The 20,247-nt window shown below is 41.0% G+C and overlaps 2 protein-coding genes across 7 annotated transcripts; both read right to left on the reverse strand.

The window, feature by feature from the left end:
* Positions 1 to 282: 282 nt before the first annotated feature.
* Positions 283 to 9,357, reverse strand: sirt7 (sirtuin 7). Its single transcript, XM_088599763.1, has 10 exons — positions 9,225 to 9,357; positions 8,353 to 8,490; positions 7,440 to 7,544; positions 6,756 to 6,826; positions 4,708 to 4,780; positions 4,153 to 4,251; positions 3,258 to 3,494; positions 2,903 to 2,983; positions 2,451 to 2,557; positions 283 to 1,439 (listed from the first exon to the last, which is right to left on the reverse strand). Exons 1-10 carry the CDS (start codon positions 9,333 to 9,335, stop codon positions 1,235 to 1,237), a joined length of 1,227 nt encoding a protein of 408 aa, XP_088455889.1. The 5' UTR covers positions 9,336 to 9,357; the 3' UTR covers positions 283 to 1,234.
* Positions 9,358 to 9,972: 615 nt separating this feature from the next.
* Positions 9,973 to 18,913, reverse strand: cp110 (centriolar coiled-coil protein 110). Of its 6 annotated transcripts, none has more exons than XM_088599755.1 (12): positions 18,861 to 18,913; positions 18,420 to 18,503; positions 17,694 to 17,847; positions 17,340 to 17,468; positions 15,113 to 17,225; positions 14,763 to 14,872; positions 13,749 to 13,883; positions 13,348 to 13,464; positions 12,515 to 12,616; positions 11,644 to 11,760; positions 10,985 to 11,064; positions 9,973 to 10,555 (listed from the first exon to the last, which is right to left on the reverse strand). In XM_088599755.1, exons 3-12 carry the CDS (start codon positions 17,844 to 17,846, stop codon positions 10,438 to 10,440), a joined length of 3,174 nt encoding a protein of 1,057 aa, XP_088455881.1. In that variant the 5' UTR covers position 17,847; positions 18,420 to 18,503; positions 18,861 to 18,913; the 3' UTR covers positions 9,973 to 10,437. The 6 variants fall into 6 exon arrangements, with proteins under 6 accessions (XP_088455881.1, XP_088455878.1, XP_088455883.1 ...); XM_088599752.1 differs by lacking the exon at positions 18,861 to 18,913 and adding an exon at positions 18,814 to 18,832; XM_088599757.1 differs by lacking the exons at positions 13,749 to 13,883; positions 18,861 to 18,913 and adding an exon at positions 18,814 to 18,832.
* Positions 18,914 to 20,247: the final 1,334 nt, after the last annotated feature.

The raw sequence follows: 20,247 nt of genomic DNA on the forward strand, positions 1-20,247 counted from the left end.
TACATTAATTTCATTAAACGAAAGAGCAATCACGGTCTGTCAAACACGAATCCGATTTAACAGCATTATCTTTTTATCAAAGCCTAGTCTTTAAACATCATATAAAGCTATTTTCTTCAAGATACTCATTTAGTATCTGCAAAAGTCAATGCGATTAGCATTCTAGTTGCTATTGCTTAAATACGGATGGAGATCACGGTGAAAAAGAATGTGGTGGGCGTAATGTAATTTCACGTCCCGTCAGGTTGTTTCTCAAGACACAAAGACCAAAGGCACATCTACAATATTCCAAAAGGTTATTTTATTATCTCCAGTTTTACTGTCCAGGTAGCAGTAGGAGAATGAATGCAGCAGCAATACTGAAAATTCGCTGGGGAAAACAAAAGGCGTTTCAATAGCCAAAACACAAGTACTGTAGGTCTTATAACAAACACTTTTGAAAAATTCTTCAGAGGAAGTAAACAGTTCAGAAAGCAAGGTGACAAGACCCGTGCTCGTCTCAGCCGTTCGGAAATACTATTGCAGTCACAATATTAAGAGTTTGAGGGGAAAAAATCAAAACCACCATAAATAGAATTATACTAGAAAAAGAAGTGTAGAAAAAATTACCTGGGACTGGTGGTACATAAGTAAGAGTTGGCTGCAGACGCTTTCTCAAGTCTTCAAGTATAACCATACAAGGAAGCTCAACATGGCTTAAGCACCTCAGACAAGCACGAAGGCTCCCCGTTTTTAAACGCTTCTCCCCTGAGTTCTCTCCTGAGGTTTGTTTCTGTAAACACTGGCAGGCTAATTTTAAATCTGCCCAGAAAATACATATATATATATATCATAAGGCATCCAACTGAAACAAATGTTATGGTTAAATCGTACAGCACCAAGCTGAAACCCCAAATTATACATTTTAAATGTATTGCTCTTTAGTAAAACGATTGGTTTAGTTTTCTAACAGATAGTTTTACTCCAGGGCTCCAGGCCACAGACGTTTTGTCAGTGCAATGGTTGTACCTCTTAAGCTAAGGTGCCACTCTGACTAAATTCCTGAGCAGAACATAAGGCGCAAATTTAAAATGCTATAAACAGACTCCAACGTTCTGTCTGCACCTTCAGGGAATTCTTGAGATGGTAAAGAGGGTGACAACAGAAGTTCTTCTGTTACAGATCTTAACACTGTCGATCAACAGTTCAGCTGCACAACTGCAGAATACTTTCATGTTTTTTTTTCCTGTCACTTTTAACTCAACGGCTTCTTTTTCTTCCTTCCTTTGGAACAGCCACGGCCAAACCACCCTCCCTGCACAGAAGCCCTGCCACATTCCTCTGCAGAGCCCTGGAAGATTGCTGGCCGTCCTGAAGGTGGCGCTATCAGCTTTCGGTGGTGACTGTCTGCCTCCTCTGGCCTCAGCGGAGTAGCAAGGCTGAAAATGGGATCCTTGGACCTGCCACCAGGAAAAAAAACCCCACAAAAAACAAGGTGATATCTGAACTTGAGTTTACTCATCTTGACTGTTTACTCATCTTTCATTGTTAGAAAAAAAGAAAAGACAACACAGCCTTAATTTAAAGCTCTGGAAGAGGTCAGGATTGTTGAACTGGAGAATTATGCATTTAGCACCTTCGGCCACATGAAAGTTAGGCAGTTTGGTGTTTGGCTTATGCAATCTTGCGCTGAGTTGAACACTCAGCTTTTCATTGTGTCATTTTTCAGCAGTTTACTGATGTTGGTTCTTTGATAACAAACCTCAGTGCAACGACTACACTGAGGGTTAAAAACAAAGGCATACATAAAAGGAATTATACACAAAGACAGTACTTAGAAATCAGCAATGCTCAGCGAGGACAGTGGTTGGGTAAGCGTTCGCTATTCATATACCCTAATTTAAACAGACTTGATTTGCAGGCTAATAGCTACCAATATTATAACTGGACACATGGTAGGGAATGGGACTTTAAAGCAGCACAATGAAAACCCAGATATAATTACAATCAATGCCTACTTTATCAACTGAGCTCATAGTCAAATTGATAGTCACTATTAAGCGGAAAGGAACACACTGTAAAATATATACTCCGATTTAATTTGTATCTTTTGAAATAAATCTACAATTAGTAGGTTACTGACACCCAACAATATATTAAATGCATTTGCGTACTTGTGGTATCACCTGCTACTTGGCTTGAAAATTCACTACTGAAAACTGAACATCATCCATTGTCGATTTGGCTGAGGTTAAACTTTAGCGAGTTTAGCTTGTGGAGTTAAATTGCTCATGAAAAGCAGCGACACATGGACATATCAATAAAGGCACAAAAGGTGGCTTATTTTTAAGTTCTTTGGCAGGAAAAGGCGGAGTCTGTTGCAGGCTCTTAATGCATATGTTGACACACAATCTGCTCTTGACCTGTCTGAATGACAGTGCACATGGTTTTCGACAAGGAAGAAAACGTACTTGTCATATTCTGGGATCTGGATGTCCAGTTCTTCCATCAAAAGTTTCATTACATCATCACACTTCCCATGGATTTTGAGGGCCGCAAGGTCATCTTTTGGCGTCCACTGAAAGAAATTTTAAATGCAATTGCCACAGGCTTTTCAATTACTCAATTCCATTCATATTTAAAAATAAAAAAACAGGTACCCCATACAAAACCTATAAATGTTTCAATTCATTCCTGGCAAGCCTTACACTTAACGCTCTTCAGCACAAGATACTAAGGCAATAACAAGCAGCCAATTAAGTCTTTCACAGAATAAACTTTAAAAAACAGAGAAAAAATATCCTGCTGAAAGCATATATCTATATAGGAGTGCTAAATTCACACATTATGTACAGATAACAACAAGATCTATATCATATTCTTTTTATTAAAAAACCTGCTGGTAATGAAGTAAATGCAGCACCTGTAAGTTAACAATGTAGAGCTTGGGTCTCTTGTTAGGAGTTCTGTTCATACACCACAGACAGGCATACTTCTTAAGGACCTGTTACAGAGAAAATCATAATCCGTTTCTGACGTGAGTGCAGCTGATGACTAAATACTTAATTTCTTCAGTATTCCCCAATTCAAAATAAGAGATCATTTGAAATGGCACGTGTAACACCTCATTTACTTAAAAATAAACAGCAAACTGTGGACAAGAGGCTATATATTTTGCCTTCATCCACCGGGATGTGAAACATGCATTTTTAAGGGGTGTAACTTTAGCCCCTGTGATCAGGGTCTAACCAGGCAACAGACAGGGCAGAAGGCCGTACCTTCAAACTGGAGCCCAGGCAGAGGATGGCATCTGCTTTCGCTGCGGCCTCAGCTGCCCCCTTCCAGTTGAGGGGCTGGTCCAGCGTGCCGCGCTCGCCGAAGTGGACGATGGTGTCCCGGAGCTCGGCGCCACAGCGGGAGCAATGGCGGCCCGTCCCGTGCCTGTGCAGGCCTGTCTGCTCCGTCACGTCAAACAGACGCACACACTCCTCGGGCGGCGAGCAGGCGGTGCACACCTGCCACACAGAACTACCAGCCTTCACCACATACAGCCCTGGGCTTAGAGTAGAAGTCCTACTCTGGTAGGCTAAGGAAACAGTCTTCGCCACACTCAACAGAGAAGACTACAAGGGGACCAGATTCAGGAACGCAGCACCTTCAAGGACATTGCCAAATGCAAAGTAGATGACACAAGTGGAAACTACAGGGAAGCATAGTTAGAGCTCATAACAGGAAGTATTTCTTTACACAAAGGTTGTGCGGATTACAGATCAAGACGCCCAGCCACACTGACATAGTGGCTTCATTCAGGAAGCACCTGGATGCCAGCTGGACCCAAAGGGCCAGGCAGACTGAGACTGGCCTCCTGTCATCTGTAACCCTTCTTACGTTCAGGGTTGCTATAATGTATAGTGCGTGTAAAGGTCTACTTGAATACTCCTGCTTTTAATCCACATACTGTATGCTGCTGATTAGTGACTGCAGTTGCAATGCTGGCCTTGTGTATACAGAACAACATGAAGTGGAAAACGGTTTTCTGTTCAAACCCTTAGTGCAATTAAAGCCTGCTAAAGGCTTGTTGGGCTGGTTTAAACATCACAGTCACACAGCGTAAACATTACTGCCCAAGAAAAAAACAGGGCTGAATGGAAAAGGACACAGGATGCTGCTCACCTCAATGTACATGTTCCCATGCAGCTCTGAGAGGGCTTGTCTTGGCAGTCCGCTTCGTAAATGGAGTCCATCGCAGTTCTGAGACACCACATGCTGCACCTTCACACAGACATGTACATTCTTCAAACACGCATTCAACAATACTCACCACTGCTACCTCCACAATTATACAGTCATTGCCAGAAAACATACTGGCAGTGAACTGCTTGGCACCAGTCTAGTAAAATGTTAAAATGTTCAACACACAGCAATAGTCCTTTTCAGCTTTAAGCATTTATAGGCAGATAGTGAGCGATAAAATGTATTCCAAAAATAATTAAGTCACTCCTGTGCCAAGCTACATTTCAGAGTAGAAATATAACTGCACTCAGGTTTTGCAAAAATCAATGTCTGCAGTCTGCCCACAAGCAGAAGCACTCCCAAAGAATTTAGCAATACAAATGCCAGATTTCTGTTACATTTGTCGTTACATTATCATCAATTTCTAAAAAAAACCCATCAAAACCTGTTTCATCATTTTATTTTTAATGGCTATTTGGTTCAATTTCCTCTCACCAGCTTCTCTTCATGCAGCTTTCCAATGCACATGTGCGTCAAAGTGGGCTCTGCTTCACTGAGGTCTGAAGCACTAAAAAACACAAACAGCATTATTTGTTGAAAACCTCTTCAAATAAACACACCAGGATTATTCTTACTCTGGGTTTAAATAACTTTGTTTTAAAAAACTATGCAAAAAGGGGACAGGACAGGTTTCTGACACATTTGACTTCAACAGGCTCATTCTGTTTTAGCTGTACGGGCTCCACTGTATTCTTTGATAAGATAACACTTGCCTACAAAAGCTTAACCTTTCTGTTGTCACAAAAGTAAAAAACATAGGGGAATATAGAAAGGTACAGGTGTAGATTAAAACTGTACCAAAATATTATTTTCTGTCTCTCTGTGACTAACAGGGGCAAAAATATGATAGATCTTTTTCACTAGCATCAATAACAGAAGCTGAAACAGAAATAACAACATGCTAAATGAATATTTCTCACAGGTTCTTACAATAGATGTCATCAATAATACGCCCAATGGTATAAAAGGACATCCATGAATATTGGGCACTTGTAGCTTAACAGACCATGAGATCTTACACATCTTAAAACTAATAAATTGCTGATGGCAGATGCTATTTTCTTGCAATTAAGGAAAGACGGATGTTATTTAAAGACCCCCTGTCTAGGATGTTTCAACTGTCACCTAGCAGGGGAACATACCTTTCGGCATGGAGAACTGCAAATTTGAATTGCACATTTGAATTTCAAATTTAAAGAAAACAGACTAAAACTGAGGCAGAGAACTACAGACAAAGGAATTTTAAGAAAACTATTAATAGACAGACTATATTGATTTATAACAGATGGATCTTGTCTAACTTACTAGAATTCTTCAAACAAGGAACAAGAACAGTTTATAGCACTAAATCATCAAACATTGGGCAGTTACATTTCCATAACAAAGATAATCCCTTAAATTAAACACCACAGGAATCCAAGGCGTTCTAAGCACAAGTATCAACAACGAGTAACAAACAGTATACCATTCATCATCTGCAAGAGAATAGTCTCTAAAGGGCAAATGTAAGCAGTGGTGTAGCACAGGTGTCTCTTTTTGGCTTGTATTTCCTCCTGATCTATATTAATTATGTAGATTTTAGTACAGTTAGCAAACTAGCTAAATTTGCTGATGATATGAAAACAGTAACCAAGGAAAAAACAGAAACAGTGGCAAGAAAATGCCAAAAATGCAAATTCATGGATTGGGCAGACACTTGCAAAACTTAATGTAACATTGATAAGTACAAAGTAGTCCACGCAAGAGACAGGAACATACAGTATGTTATACATATCTCACGGGTGATTCTGAGCTGAGGGAAACTGCTCACCAAAGGGATCTTGGCGTTTATGTAGATTGTTTATCTCCTTATCAAGGCAAAGAGAATCCTTGGTTACACAGCAAGAAGTGAGGAATTTAAATAATGGAAGTTGACGCTTGACGCTGCACTAACCAGACCTCATTTAGGATACTATGCTCAATTTTTAGTCACAATAACACAAACAAAATCCTTAGAAGAAGTTCAAAGAGGAGAAAAAAGAATGGTTCCTAGTCTCATGGGATGGCCACATATGAGGAGGTGGAAGGAGCAAAATCTCTTCAGTCTTGAAGAATGGAGGCTGAGTGGTTTTAAGTGTGTAAAATCCTGAAGGGTATAGATCGGTTCAACCCACTTACTATTTCATGACAAAGTATTTCAGACACCACAGTGAATCAAGAACAAGAAACTTCATGGGAATTAATTGACGCTGAAGCACAGCCAGCTGTTTTATAGAAACAGCTGTAGAGCACATGGAATAATCTTTCCAGCCAGGTGATTCAGATCCAAACTCTGGGCTCCTTTGCAAAACAACTACAGTAGATGAAATTTTAGCTTCACTCAGCTGCTAAACCACCAAACGAGCAAACTGGACTGGGAGGCTGCAAGCGAGAGGGGGTTGTGCATATGCGCCTCTGCAGTGTAGGGTATCTAATCTGAAACAAAGAGGTGGATCTGCCCTTACCTCACCGATCTGCCCTTCTGGAGCAACGTCCACACCCCATTAGGACCCCGGTAGTCTGGGATGGAAGCTGCCTGCCACAAACAAGGAAGAAGCCAATCAGACAGCTGCAAGTTTGTTGTGGGACCTGGAAAAGGATTCCCAGCCTTCAATGTAACCTGATTGTAAAGATCCCTCCAAGCGCTGGAAATCTTGCATGGTCATGTTATCCTTCTGCTACCATACACGTGTCTGGCATTTTAAATATTGTTTGCTACAGAATATCCGTCGTATGATGATCAGAATGACTGTGTAAGAAGGAAGAAGGCTCACACCTGAAGAAGGCTCCACAGCCGAAATGTTGTGTTTTCTTTCTTCTCTTTTCAGCATGGAAAAGCTGTTCCTTTGCAGCCTACTACCTGTTCCTTTGCAGCCTACGCATGCCAACGCAGCTACCCACCCGTGTAAAAAGGATTACCCATTCAACTACTGCGCCATCATGACACCAATGTCAGTGCTAGGATCTAGATTAGCATGCCATTTGGCATTCTACGAATGTTGATGCATAATTTCACAAATGCTAACTAACGTTTTGTTCAGACTACCAAATTCCAGATTTGAATTAAAAAGAATAAGCCTTCTCATAATGTTTCGCGACTTCATGCATTTTCTCCAGTGTCACAAGTCCGACGGGTTCCAGTACAGTACCGTACTAATGCCAGCGCCTGTGTACACCACAAGGTACGTGGCTGCTCGAACAGCAGCTGCCAGCTCCTTCACTTTCCCCTGCAGCTCGTCCGGCCTGTCAAGCACCTAAACCAAAGTGACAGAATGATGTTCACAGGCATTATTTCGTACATAATTTCAAAATAATGCCCACGCCTACACAAAATGGATGGGGTTAAAATGCTCCACTTTTTATATTTAAGTACTTCAGTGGACCCACAGCACCGCTCCCCAGACAGCAGAAACCTCTGCTTCACCCATTAAAGGCCGGGACCCCCTTTTGTAGGATAATTCAACACCATCCAGGTTCGAAGGGTATGATGGCAGCTTTGGTTACAGTCTTAGTGCCAGATGGGCTCCGTTTTGTTGATTATACCAGTATAAGAGTTGGAATCTGTGGTCATTTTAGGGCTAAATTACCAGTATTACAACTCCTGGCCGACACGGTAGTGCACTGGTTAGCACTGCTGCCTCACAGTGCAGGGCCCTGGGTTCAGTTCCTGACCTGCAGTGATTTGTGTGGAGTTTCTATGTTCTCCCCTCCTTCGTGTGGGTTTCCTTCTGGTGCTGCGGTTTCCTCCCACAGTCCGAAGACATACGGCAAGGTTAATTGGCTTCTGGGAATATTAGCCCTGGTGTGAGTGTGAGTGTTTATGTCTGTGCGTGCCCTGCAGTGGACTGGCATCCTGCCCAGGGTGTGTTCTGCCTGGCTCCGCTGCTTGTCGTGACCACAACTTGGATGAAGCAGTTAGACAATAGAGCGATACTCCTGTCCGATTCTGACTGTTTATTAAACCGCAGCGCTTTGGATTCGGATGTTATATGAGAGCTGAAGGTAAACGCAAACCCGCTCCAGCCAGGCGTAAGAAACAGAGCTGGACAGGGGCCACCCCACCTCCTCCTGTTTCCTCTTCAGGGCGTCCCGTCTGATCTGCCGCAGTCTGAGCTCCTGCACCATCTTCTCGCACTGCTGGAGGGTAGCCAGCTCCTCTTCCGTCCGCTCCGACTCGGACTTCTTCAGGATCTGCGACACCTGCACAGGCACAGAATGCAACAGCCTGCCAGCCTCCCTCTCGAACAGGCAGGCTCGTCCCACAGCCCGAACTGAACCAGCTGACACAGTACTGAAAACATCTTCCATTCTCTTTAAAAAACCGTGAAACGTGAAACAACTGGTCTTTCCACACATTAGGCATAAGACTCCTTCTGAAACTCAGGATGTCCGCCAAAACGTGAATTATATATATATATTATGAGAGACTGCCAGCCCTTAAAATGCACGTCATAGGCAGACAGCAGAACTTTTAAGTCATTATTTAAGAGGAATATTGCTGGAAACAGTGTTTTGGAAACTTGATGCCCAAATTATTCTGTCTAAAACTCGCAAAAAGCATGTTAGGGAATCCTATTTCTTCTAGGTTTTAAAACAAAAGGTGCATTTTACCGATGTGACATAAAGATTATATACATTGCTGCGACACCCAAATAATGTAACCATATCACATGTGTAAATGCAAATTGTATTACATTAATGAACCTATGGATGAGATTTCAGACAATACAAAGGAACGCAATTTGCTTCTGTAATGATGACAGGTAATACGGACAATCAAAAAGCGAATTTTAAAATAGAAGCAGCTCATAGTCTGACAATATAAGGGGATTAACTTGTAAATACATGTTTGTGGAGAAGTGTGTCACTGTGTGCCCAAATTACAATGTACAAAGAGACTCGTGTAGCTCCCAACTGAGAATTCTTGCTCTTACCAGTTTGAACGTTTTTCTCTGCTTCTCCTGCTGCAAGATTTTAGCTCTCTCTTGCGCTTTCCTCTCCGTTCGAGAAGACACACGACCACAGTCCCTGGCTGTCCCCTCCATTCTTCCTGTTGTGGGGATGTATCTAAACAACCGGCCGACATTTAACACAACGAGTACGCAGGAAAGAGGAAAAACACACATGTGATGCTTAAGAAACGCGCCTTCGAAATGAAGCAGCGCCCTCTATTGGTCATTGTGGCGACTGCAACTGTTCGCTGGATCATTTTAGTCCGGGGTGTACCTGCCTAATAAATTTGCTTTCGGATATGTGACACACCTGAAGAAGGCTCCGCAGCCGAAACGTTGTGTCTCTTTTCTTTTTTCTTTCAGCATGGTATAAACCTTTACGTATTCCATTACATAAATTTGCTATCCCATGGACAGGCTTTTGTAAAAAATGTAATAGAAAAGACAGGGTAAAATTAGACAATATCCAAAAGACTCTAAATACAATTGGTTTATCATAAATTGCAACTGCAACTTTTGTCGGAACTACATTTTCAAACAAAACTTAATTATGTGGTTCAGTCACTGTAAAGGTACTAGACTCTTTACTGCTTTACTATTACATTTAAATATAATCACCAGTTTCCACCCTGCACATCTGATGTCTGTTAAAGGTGCTGTACATGATAGGCTTCTTTGTCTGAAGTCCCCTGATGCATCCGGAGAATCCAGAGAACAAATGAAACTCAACTTCAGAAAAATGAAAACACTTTATTTTTACACAGGACGTCTAAAAATAAATATTAAAAAAAGTTACAAATTTTGTAAGGAACAAGTAACAGTAAAATGGGGCTTAAAATTATTTTTTTCCTGTACCTTATGTTTTTATGCTTCTTAGGATTGATGATTTTTTATAACAATTATCTCAGGTTTATATTTACTGTCCAGATCAACCAGTGAGTAATCTCCGATCATTGAATCCCCACTTAGCCCAGGTTATCCATAAGGGTTATTTCAAGTGCAGGATATAATGTTGTGGTAGCACTCTGACTTTCTATAAACAGATGTGGGATGCTGTGCTCTTTGGAGATGACAGTGGCAGAGGTTGGCAGTGGTACAGTATGGACACCCAGCACAGGCAGTGTTTCTTGTAACACTAAGTAAGAATTCCCTCTTGATCCCGAAGAAGGCTGTGTGCATGAGCTGTCTGTATATGTCATCTGTGTTTTGTGGAAAGAGCAGAGCTGTTTTCTTTGGAGCTGTGCTGACGGAGCTGTCTCCCAGGATAAACATTCCCTGGCCCCCTCTGTCTCTCTGCAACTCTTTTCCATAACCTGAAAATCAACAGGAGGATGCACATCAATCACCATGGTTACAGAATGGGAAGAACAATATCATGACAGCAGATTTAATATTCTCCCAGTGTCCAAAATACAAAACTAATTAGTACACTTCAGGCTGACACTTGAGTAGCTGTGAGCATGCAAGAGAGAAGATATTTACATCAGTCAAGCTCTGATCATTTACACCTTGAACCACAGTATAATACAATAAAAGAGCACAGCAGAGACAGAACTAAACCAGAATGTGCACAGAGGTATTGGGGTGAAGCCGAGTCTCTTGTGGTCTGAACTGATAACATAAAGAGGGAATATTACCTAATGGAGAGAAAGATCTACTTAAATAAGGTTGGTGAAAAAGGTGTCCTTGTGTTTTGCTGTGGAAGCTTATGCAATGTTAAGGCCCATCACAACGGTACTCACAGTAAACTCCTCTTCCTCTCCAGTGACTTCTTTGTAGCAGCTGAAAGTGAGCCTTTTCCTCTGCTGTGTTTTGTCCCATTCTCCCAAAAAAACAAAATCACTTGTTTAAAATTTACATTTCTCTTCCATGACCCAGGCTTAAGTAAAAATAAGTAGACACACAATCAGATCCCTTGTGCATGTTACATACTTGGCAAATAAAGTGATTCTGATCTAATCACTAGTCTCTGGCTTGAAAATGAAGATGGCTCCACCTTGTGGACTCTGGCAACAGCACTCTGCTCAAAGGCAGTTTAAATAAAAGCACGTGAAAAATGCTGGCATAAAGGCACATCGGGATAGACACAACCCTAGGCTGCACAACGTCTTGTTGAATATAACATAAGAGGTTTTCAATTCTGAGGGAGTACAGATAATGAAACAAAATGCATTACATCACAACTTCTGTGATCATTTTATCTGCAATTATAATATATTAGAATATGTACTTGTGATTCTATTTAAGATTTATATTTCTAAATAAATGGTACCTGGGCATTGTAAGAGGAAAAATAATATATGTATAAGTTATTAAATATAAACCTAGCCTATGTACAGAACAATGAAGATGTGCAAAACCTGCTATAGACAAAAATGGTAAACTGTACACAAGAACATACTTTTTGTTTGATTTCTCTGTTTCTCACTAAATCTCGATCCCAAGAGATGATCTGCATTCGTTCTTCTGGGGGCAAACCAAAGAAGATGTCGTGGACTTCATAATGCGCAGAGCGCAGCTGGAAAAACATCACATGGAATCAAGTGTCAGTTTTGTGTTTCACGTAAAGACCTAAACCGTTTTACACAGACTGAGGTACAAAGGTCTTATACTTCATAGACACAGTGATGAGTTACAATACATGTATGTTAGATATAAACACACAATGAATTCAAAGCTTCCTCTACTGTCTTCTTCAATTACAACACTTCTGTTATTAAAAAAAAGCTTGTTTTGGGTGAGAAGAAGCCAAGCTTGTCGTTTCACTGCAATCTTTGAGTTCACACTGATCTTCCATCTATAAAAACTGGATCACCTTGACAACAGCTCAAAGTAAATTCTACGAGAGTGCAAAAGCAAAATCGCATCCATTTCTCAAGAAAAACTAACTGAATCACTGTCAAGTGCGCTCCATCATTATTATGGATCTCTACACAGCCACAAAGCTACATTTTGTACTGTAAAACCTACGAAAAGGATTAACCGCTGTCTTAGAATATAATGGCTCCAATTTCAGCATACGACCACCAAAGAATCACAGATCTGCCCAAAGCAGGAGAAGCTGAGTGAAACATGAAGCACAAAATAACAAGACTAAGACCGTTGCACACCAGAATACTTACGCAAACAGCAAGCTAATAGATGACATTTTGTCTGTTTTCTACAATGTTCAGTTTGACTTTATTTTAAAGCCGTTACTTAGATTTGATCACAACACTCTGCATTACCAGACATCAGCTTTCAGCAATGCGGCCAGGAGCAAAATGACACACCTGGTGCTGGACTCGTTCTCGCAGCGCCTGGTCCTGTTTGGAACTGAATTCCGCCCTTCCTGGGGTGTGTGGCTGCAAAGTGAGCAGGAAGTGTCGAGTGTCCTGAGGTTTGAACAATGAAAATCAAGATCACAATCGGGAAGCCAGAAAGGGCAACACAAACATATAGAAATAAGGACATTTTACATTTTAGAAACACTGTCATTAAAAAACATGGTAAAATATTGAACAAGTGCGAGACCCCCTAAAGGGGTCGACTTAAACCTTTCTCGAAATGTAGTTGTTTTGAGCTCTTAACCAACAGCGACGATGCTCTCTGTGTATCTGCTCATCTCAACAGGTGGAAAATGAGAAGGATTATGGGTTTTCAAAGTTCTGTATGGATTTTTATGTTCAACAATACACTTTCAGTTGCTAACAGATGGTTATCATTCTCATTCAAACTACAGACACTATTTGGAAAAGCAGAAGAAATGTTATTCTATAAAACAAGGAGTGTTGTCATCATCGTCACAAGTTAAGTCAAACACAAGCCATTTCAGAAGACAAGTGAAATGTTTGTGGCCTACAGACATGACTACAGCTTTTCCAAACACAACGTGAAATTCTACATTCTGGGTTTGCTCTGTTTTTGCTTTCTTCCTGCCTGTGCCAATAAGAACATAAATCTGGCAAGACAGAGATGCAAGTTGATATAGGCATTTGCTATCTTGGTCAACATTTGTTTTTGTGTAATATCTGACTGAACAAAAAGACAGACAGAGAAGGCCTTGGCAGCAAGCATCATGGATTACTTTTGCCACCCAAAACTCGCAAATTCCATCAGGATCTACCTTAATGGTCCGGACAAGCTGGGCCACGCGCTCTGTACGGAGCAGTCTCCGGGTGAGGTAACCTTTAATTACGGCTGTAATTAAGGAAAGCGGAGTCACAGAGTGGGCACCATGTGCCTGTAAACAGATGAATAATACAGGAAGTCATTCATAGCAACAGGAAGCAGGGTATCAACTCAGCTCCCACAGTACAAATGATATCGTACTGTCCTCCTTCTCCCTTTTCAGTGTCTTTTCTTGGTAAAGACCTTCCAAAATTATATGAAACAAGAAGAAGTGTGTTCAATGCTTTACTTCTTCTGCTGCTGGGTGTAGAGAAGTGAGATTTAAATTGGGACATCGCAATATGGAATAAAAAATAAAGCAGCAAAATAATAAACAAAACTGAAACAGCTAACTACCTGCACAGCAACTGGAGGTGAAACAGGCTGTTCAAGCAGAGGGGTGCTGGGAAAAGTCATGTCCCTCCAATATCTGCTGCAGTTAGGAGACATGGCTGAAATGTGCTGCAACAGCTGGTACTGTGTTGCAATTTTCTGTGTAAATTAAAAAAAATGAGTGGGATGTTTAATGAGGCACAATGAATTTAATGGATAAAGCAAGAGTTAAATTTGAGAATAATAAAGCACAATGGGATAGTCACACACTTAACTCTAAAAGCATATGATGTCTATACATCATACAGTATGTCATGATGTCATTTCTTCTTAATAATAAGAGGCTTCTATTCATTTACTATACACATAGCAGTGAGAATTAAAAATGTGATTACAAAAGAGCTTATATTAATTGCCTTATTAACCGTGTACGTTAAACACCATAATTAAATGCATGAGGACAGTGTTACAAATAAAAATTGGAGTGGTGAAAGGCAGGGAAATGGATTTTAAATCCTTGCAAAGAGTAATTCAGCATTTGAGCAGAGTCAGTGATGCTGGGGATTAAATGATAACAATGCCTGAGCTCTACAAAGAGATTTTACAAAGATCTGCCAAATACCAAAACCAGTGAAAACAAATAAATTGGATGTTTGTCATTGTGTGGGGCTTATGAAATTCGCATTAATCCTAAAAGATCTGAGGCCAAACTGACATTTTCGACAATCGAAAAGGGAAAGTCTCTTCTTCTCCCAATATTTCCCTTTATATCACTGTAGTTAACTACTAAACTATATAATGAATCTACTATATTAATCTAGTCTTTACTCTACCATTACCCTGAGTGAACATCATTTACACAGTGAATCCTATTTCACTTTAGAAACGCATGAACAGAAGCCCAAATCAGAAAATTCCATTAACAAGGTTCTCTCCAATTATTGTATAACTGCAAAATCCTTTTAGCTCTTCTGATCCTTCAAAGCACTGTGGAAGCGCAGCAGATTCACAGCCTGTCTGAGCAGCTAGGGTAGTCACCTGCAGCATGTGTTGCTGTTCTTTCTGCTGTTCCTCCACCAGAGTGCGAACCTGCATTGCATGTGCTTGCCTCAACTGCAGCTGCTGTTTTTCCATGAGAGATCGTTTGACTGAAAGACAGGAAACAAATGTTGCATCGCTGTAAAACATTCTGGGACAGCTTCACCAGATCTCCATATATACAAGCAGGCTTCAATCTCTGTCCCACAAGATCCATATAGTATCCACATATAGGACCAACGTGATTCCCAACAGAATCTCATAAGGCTTAAATGTCTTTAGTAAAAATGCCATTTAAGTCTAACTGAAAGAGTCTTGTACAGAGCTGAAAATGTCCTTTTTGGCCTTACCATTAGGGGTGCTTGACATCAGTTTTTCTCCCATTCTGGTTTCCGTTGCAGCTTGACCAGTTCGGATGTTTAAATCTGGTGTGTTCATGAGGAGTCTTCTTTTGGCTCGGGATTCCTGCCCATTCCCCTCGCTCACAGGCGTCAGGGCTTTTCCCCAAGTTTCTTTCTCCTGCCCTGACTCCCGCCCTTGAAGCCAAAGTCCCGAAGGCATCTCAACATCATACGACTGGTTTACTGAATGGCAACACCACGTGCTTTCAGTTTCTCGAGGTCTCACTGAATCAGCCACAGCTCGAGAACTTAAGTCAGCCAGAACACGTCCCTTCTGTGGCCCCACATTGGAGACGAGGTGGCTTTTTGACATGTCTGGAACCCCCGATTTCTGTGCTAGGGATGTTGCTGACATTTGTTTCCAGTCCTCAAGAACCTTCCTATGGTCTGGTTGCATTTTCTTCAACTGGAAAGCCACATTTTCAACATTCTTGACAGAAGCCTCTGTATTTTCCACCATGCTTTCTTCAGACGCATATTTGGTAGGCACCTCTGTAATGGTCGATTCCAAGTCTAATATCAGGGTCTTAAGAGAGGACAAGTTCATCTCAAGCTGCGTGATCTGTACTGTCTGATTCCTGCTGTTCCGAATCTGATCATCCACATATGCACAGTTCGCCTTATTGCTGATTTGTTCCCCCTCTATTTCATTTCCAACACTCAAAGATGTGTTCACTAATAGTTTTCTAGAAGGACCGCTAACTTTTTGGGAGTGAACTGGGCTTTTACACAGCTGGGGACATGGGACCGTTCTAAATTTTTTATCCACAGTGCTTTGTGATGGGATGCAGTCAGGCTTTTTTACATCTATAAAAGAAGCTTGTGGTGTTAAAGAGCGAGAAACATCGTATGGGAGATCAGCTGCTTTATTTTGTTTTGTGGTGTACGATAACACTTCTGGTTCATTACTGGCAAAACTCTTATCTACTACGATCGGTTTGCAAGGAGTAAAAGAAACTGAACCGGCTTCAATGCCTGATCTTTGCTTGGCATGCTCCTTTTTTTCTTGGTCAAAACCCATTTTACTACGTTCCAGAATTCCAGGCCTGTTCAGTTTCTTATCAGCCAATAGTATTCGAGTGCCCGAATTTACACTGGAAATTGACGAGACCACGCCTCCTCTCAGCGCTCCCTCCGACACCAAAAATCGAACTCTTCCACAACTTGATTTTTTTTCTTTTGTTTTCCCGGACTCGCCTCTCAGTATCTGAGGGGATGTATCATTCTCCTTGTCAGAAAGGCTGTCAACCTTGCTGTTTTCCAGAGCCCTAGCTTTGGAGTTCTTCAATTGTCGCTGCTTGTTTCTGTATTCCTGAGACTTCTTCAACAGGTTCTGGAGGCTCATACGGTAAGGTTCCACAGGGTGCGCAGGATAACACGGTTTCTCATATCCTACAGTTTTCAGGTCTGAATCCTCAGAAACGACATCCTGGCCAGCAGTTTTGCTTCCTTCACAAATATCTTTTGAACTAAAATCGGCTACTGTATCACCCACTATGTCTGAGACATTACTCGTCAAACCGGCATTTTCGTGTAGGAAAAAACCTTGCGTCACTGTATGTCCGTCGGTACTGAAATGACCATTTTCTGCTCCACTGTTCCCATGAAATGTAAGATCTGCATTATCACAAGTTAGGTACCCCGAGGACACCGATCTCTGACTGACATTATTATGAGTCTTAGGGTTTTGAAGCACTTGGGTGTCACTAGCTACGGTACTTTTGGTTTCCGAAGACTGAACTGTGTCACTCTGGTGACAATCTATCACAGACCCTTCATCAGTCACAGGAACTGTGTTAGTGTTTTGGAAATCTGGAGAATCTGTAGCACAAAAGCTATCAACAGAGGATGTTAATTTAGGAAAACCGACGTCCATGTTTTCATTATGATCTGGTTTGGCAGGCAGATTGAAGGAAAGTAATGGATCAATATGGTCATTTCTGTCAGCCTCCGATTCAACATCCATGCTCTTTACAGCAGCTTCTTGCAATTTGCTGCTTTCTCTCAGCAAAGGTTCAGAGTCATCTCGGACAAATTCCTCCAGTGTCGGTGCCCTCCTTAGCTAAAAGAGAGAAATAAGACATCTGAGACCCACAAAGCAACAGAAAAGTGGAAGCGGAAACCTTACACAATAAATGCGGTGAAATGAATCTTGTGAGAATATGTTCTGCCACACCTGGACGCTGTCAAGGAGGGCCTGAACCTGGAACATCCGCGGGTCCTTGGGCAATTTCCTCTTCTGATTCATGAAGTTCACGGCTTCATCTTTATACTTCCACATCTCCGCTCTGCGCTCCCTGGTAAACTGACGCGGGTGGGAAAGACAGGTGCTGCCGTCAGCAAGTGATCATGTTGAGAGCGTGCTGCACCTTTCCCTGATGCACCAAAACTCACGCCCGAGACCAACACTCTGCAAACTAACCAAATATCACCCTTTCCTGTTGGAAACGCGACTGACGCTTCATCCAAGGCGCGATGAACTCTGATGTTCTAAAAAGCATTTCATATATATTTACACATAAGATATTACCACTGGAGGCAGGACGGCAATTCCATGAAATCGTATGCAAGACGAGCTGCGGCGGCTGTCCAGCTCAGGGTCTGCATTCTTGTCGGTTGTGGACAAAGCCCTCTCCTTCACAAGAGACAGTTGAGTCTGGAAAAATTCTTCATAGCTCTCCATTCTGCAAAACAGGTCATAAGACTTCGGAATGCTATTTTACTGGAGGCGCAAAAGAGAATTTCACAGCAAAAAAATATGAACACTGAGTTATTCGAATTAAGTGATGATTAAGCGGGCATTTATTATAACTAATGTGATATTATGACGGCCTAAACACCATCTTGGCAATTCAATAACAAGAAAACAGACGTACGGGCGTAACCCATTTAACATGTTTGTCTATCTGTATAAACTGACAGTTTATTATTTAATTTCGCAGCAATACCCAATACACCGTCAAAGTCCTGTGAGTTAAGGTGTGTCACGAAGAAATTTCAATAAAAACAGTGTGTTTGATTTTGTTTTCTTACCGCATTTTTAAACTTTTGAGGATAAAAACAAAAAGAGGGAGGCTATTCAAATACTAATCGCTGCAACTCCACTTACAAGAGAGACCATCAAAATATAACGACGCTTTTTTTTATACATGGAAGTTATTTGAAGTGCAAAAGAATTTCTATATTTTTTAAGTGTATAATTCTATTTCCCAGGAAGAAAAGAGCTCTTTTTTTTAATTTAGCGTTTGTATCTTACCCGCTTCCTCTCGGCTTTGACAGTTTGGAAAACTGAAACGGTTGCCGATACGCACCCTCTGGATTTCGCAAAAGTGGATCCGGACTGACCAAAACAAAATCAAAGCACATATGAAAAACACGTAGTGAAACGAAGCATGAACTTGCAGACACTGTCAGTTTTGTCGTGCAGTATGCAAATCCATTTTAAGGCAGGGTTAAAATCAGTCTAATGTATGAGTTTGACTGGTCACCTGTTACGATGATCTGTAATTTGCGTAACTGTTACGTGTCGCAGCGTGCGCGAAGTAGAAAAAAAGACTCTCATGAAACACTTCAATTAACAATCTCAAGACAAACTGTTACGTGCGTAAAGTACAATATCCTTCGTTATATATGCTTTTATATAAGCTTACATATTTTTTTCATCACAAAGAATTGGAAAATCCATTTCACTTCTTACTTTGTGCCAACGAGTCGACGTCTCCGTGAAAAGCAGGTTTCTGAAGTCGTTACAGACGCAGAAATTACGATACTGCCACCTGCGGGCGTGAAGGATTAAATACCGTAAAAGTACATGGAGTGTGTTTGGAAAATGTTGATGTGTATTAATGTTTCTTGAAACGCATCTGTAATGTATTGTAATATATTTTATTTAACTAAACACTTAACCCTGACGTCAGGCGATCTCGGGAGCGAATGCACCGCTTTGTTTATACACATTTGCTCACATAAAAACTTGAAAAAAAATATTTCTCACAGAAATATCTGTCGTTTCATCTCTGTTGAAGAGGTATCGACGTGCAGTTCAGGGCCCAAAGCAAGTTTCACGGAAATCGATTGCATTAAAGCCTTAAGAAACACTATTTTCTTCGCTGCCTGATCTGATATCAAATCGAGTACAAATGAGTCAGTTTTCTTTCACTAAAGGGAAAAAAGGTAGTGAAATATAGATACCGACGAATCAGTTTAACATAGTTTTGTTTAAAGACTTTTGGAGGACCCCAAAAGTATTTATGCACCACGTAATGTTAGATCGAAAACGTACATAATTTCCCTAGAGAATACAAGGCACTTACCAGATGTCTGACCTACTGTAGGTACGTGTTGAGCATATTTTCTATGAATATTCTTTTCTATGAATATAGTAACATCGTATATTATTGCATTTATAAACATTTCTCTCTTATCTACACATACTAAATAATAAAACTAACCTTTTTCCCTCATTTATGCATGTAATGTACCATAACTGCGAGACACCCAGCGCAGTCACATAATAAGCAAAATATGCTAATCTGAGCAACAGGAGGGGGCAGATTGATTGTGCTGTGGGCTTGGGCTGAAAGATCTGGGCCAGACGGAACAGCAGGTAAAAATGACAAATCTTACGATAGAAAAGGCTCGTCCTAGATTGGCCACTAAATCACCTTAACGCATTTGGCCAAAAAAATTAATCTGGTCTGAAGTGCAATCAATAGTTCCTGAAAGGGAAATCAAGGCCATTGATGACAGCTTGCTTTTCAGGTTTTTGTCTTTCAAGTAGTTCAGTAGATGGTTGTTTTTTTTTCCTTACAATTTAAGGAAATAGCTATGGGAAAACTGAGCTTTTTCCTTAACAGCACAAAACACAGTAACAGTAAAAACAGCAATGAATGATGGGAGAATGAGCCACAGAGAGCACTGTTTTGCCCCCATGTCTTTTGAAATGCGAAGACTACAGTAGAGCAGGAGTCCCCTCATTGTCCTCAGCAATGTCTTTTGTTCCAATCCTGAGAATTCCTTAAATAAAAATGACAAGAGGCAGCAAAAGGGCAAATCAGATGGGGTGACAGATCCCAAACCAGATG

This window comes from Lepisosteus platostomus, chromosome 11 (genome assembly GCF_059453375.1).
Source record: "Lepisosteus platostomus isolate fLepPlt1 chromosome 11, fLepPlt1.hap1, whole genome shotgun sequence".
Classification (NCBI taxonomy): Eukaryota; Metazoa; Chordata; class Actinopteri; order Semionotiformes; family Lepisosteidae; genus Lepisosteus; species Lepisosteus platostomus.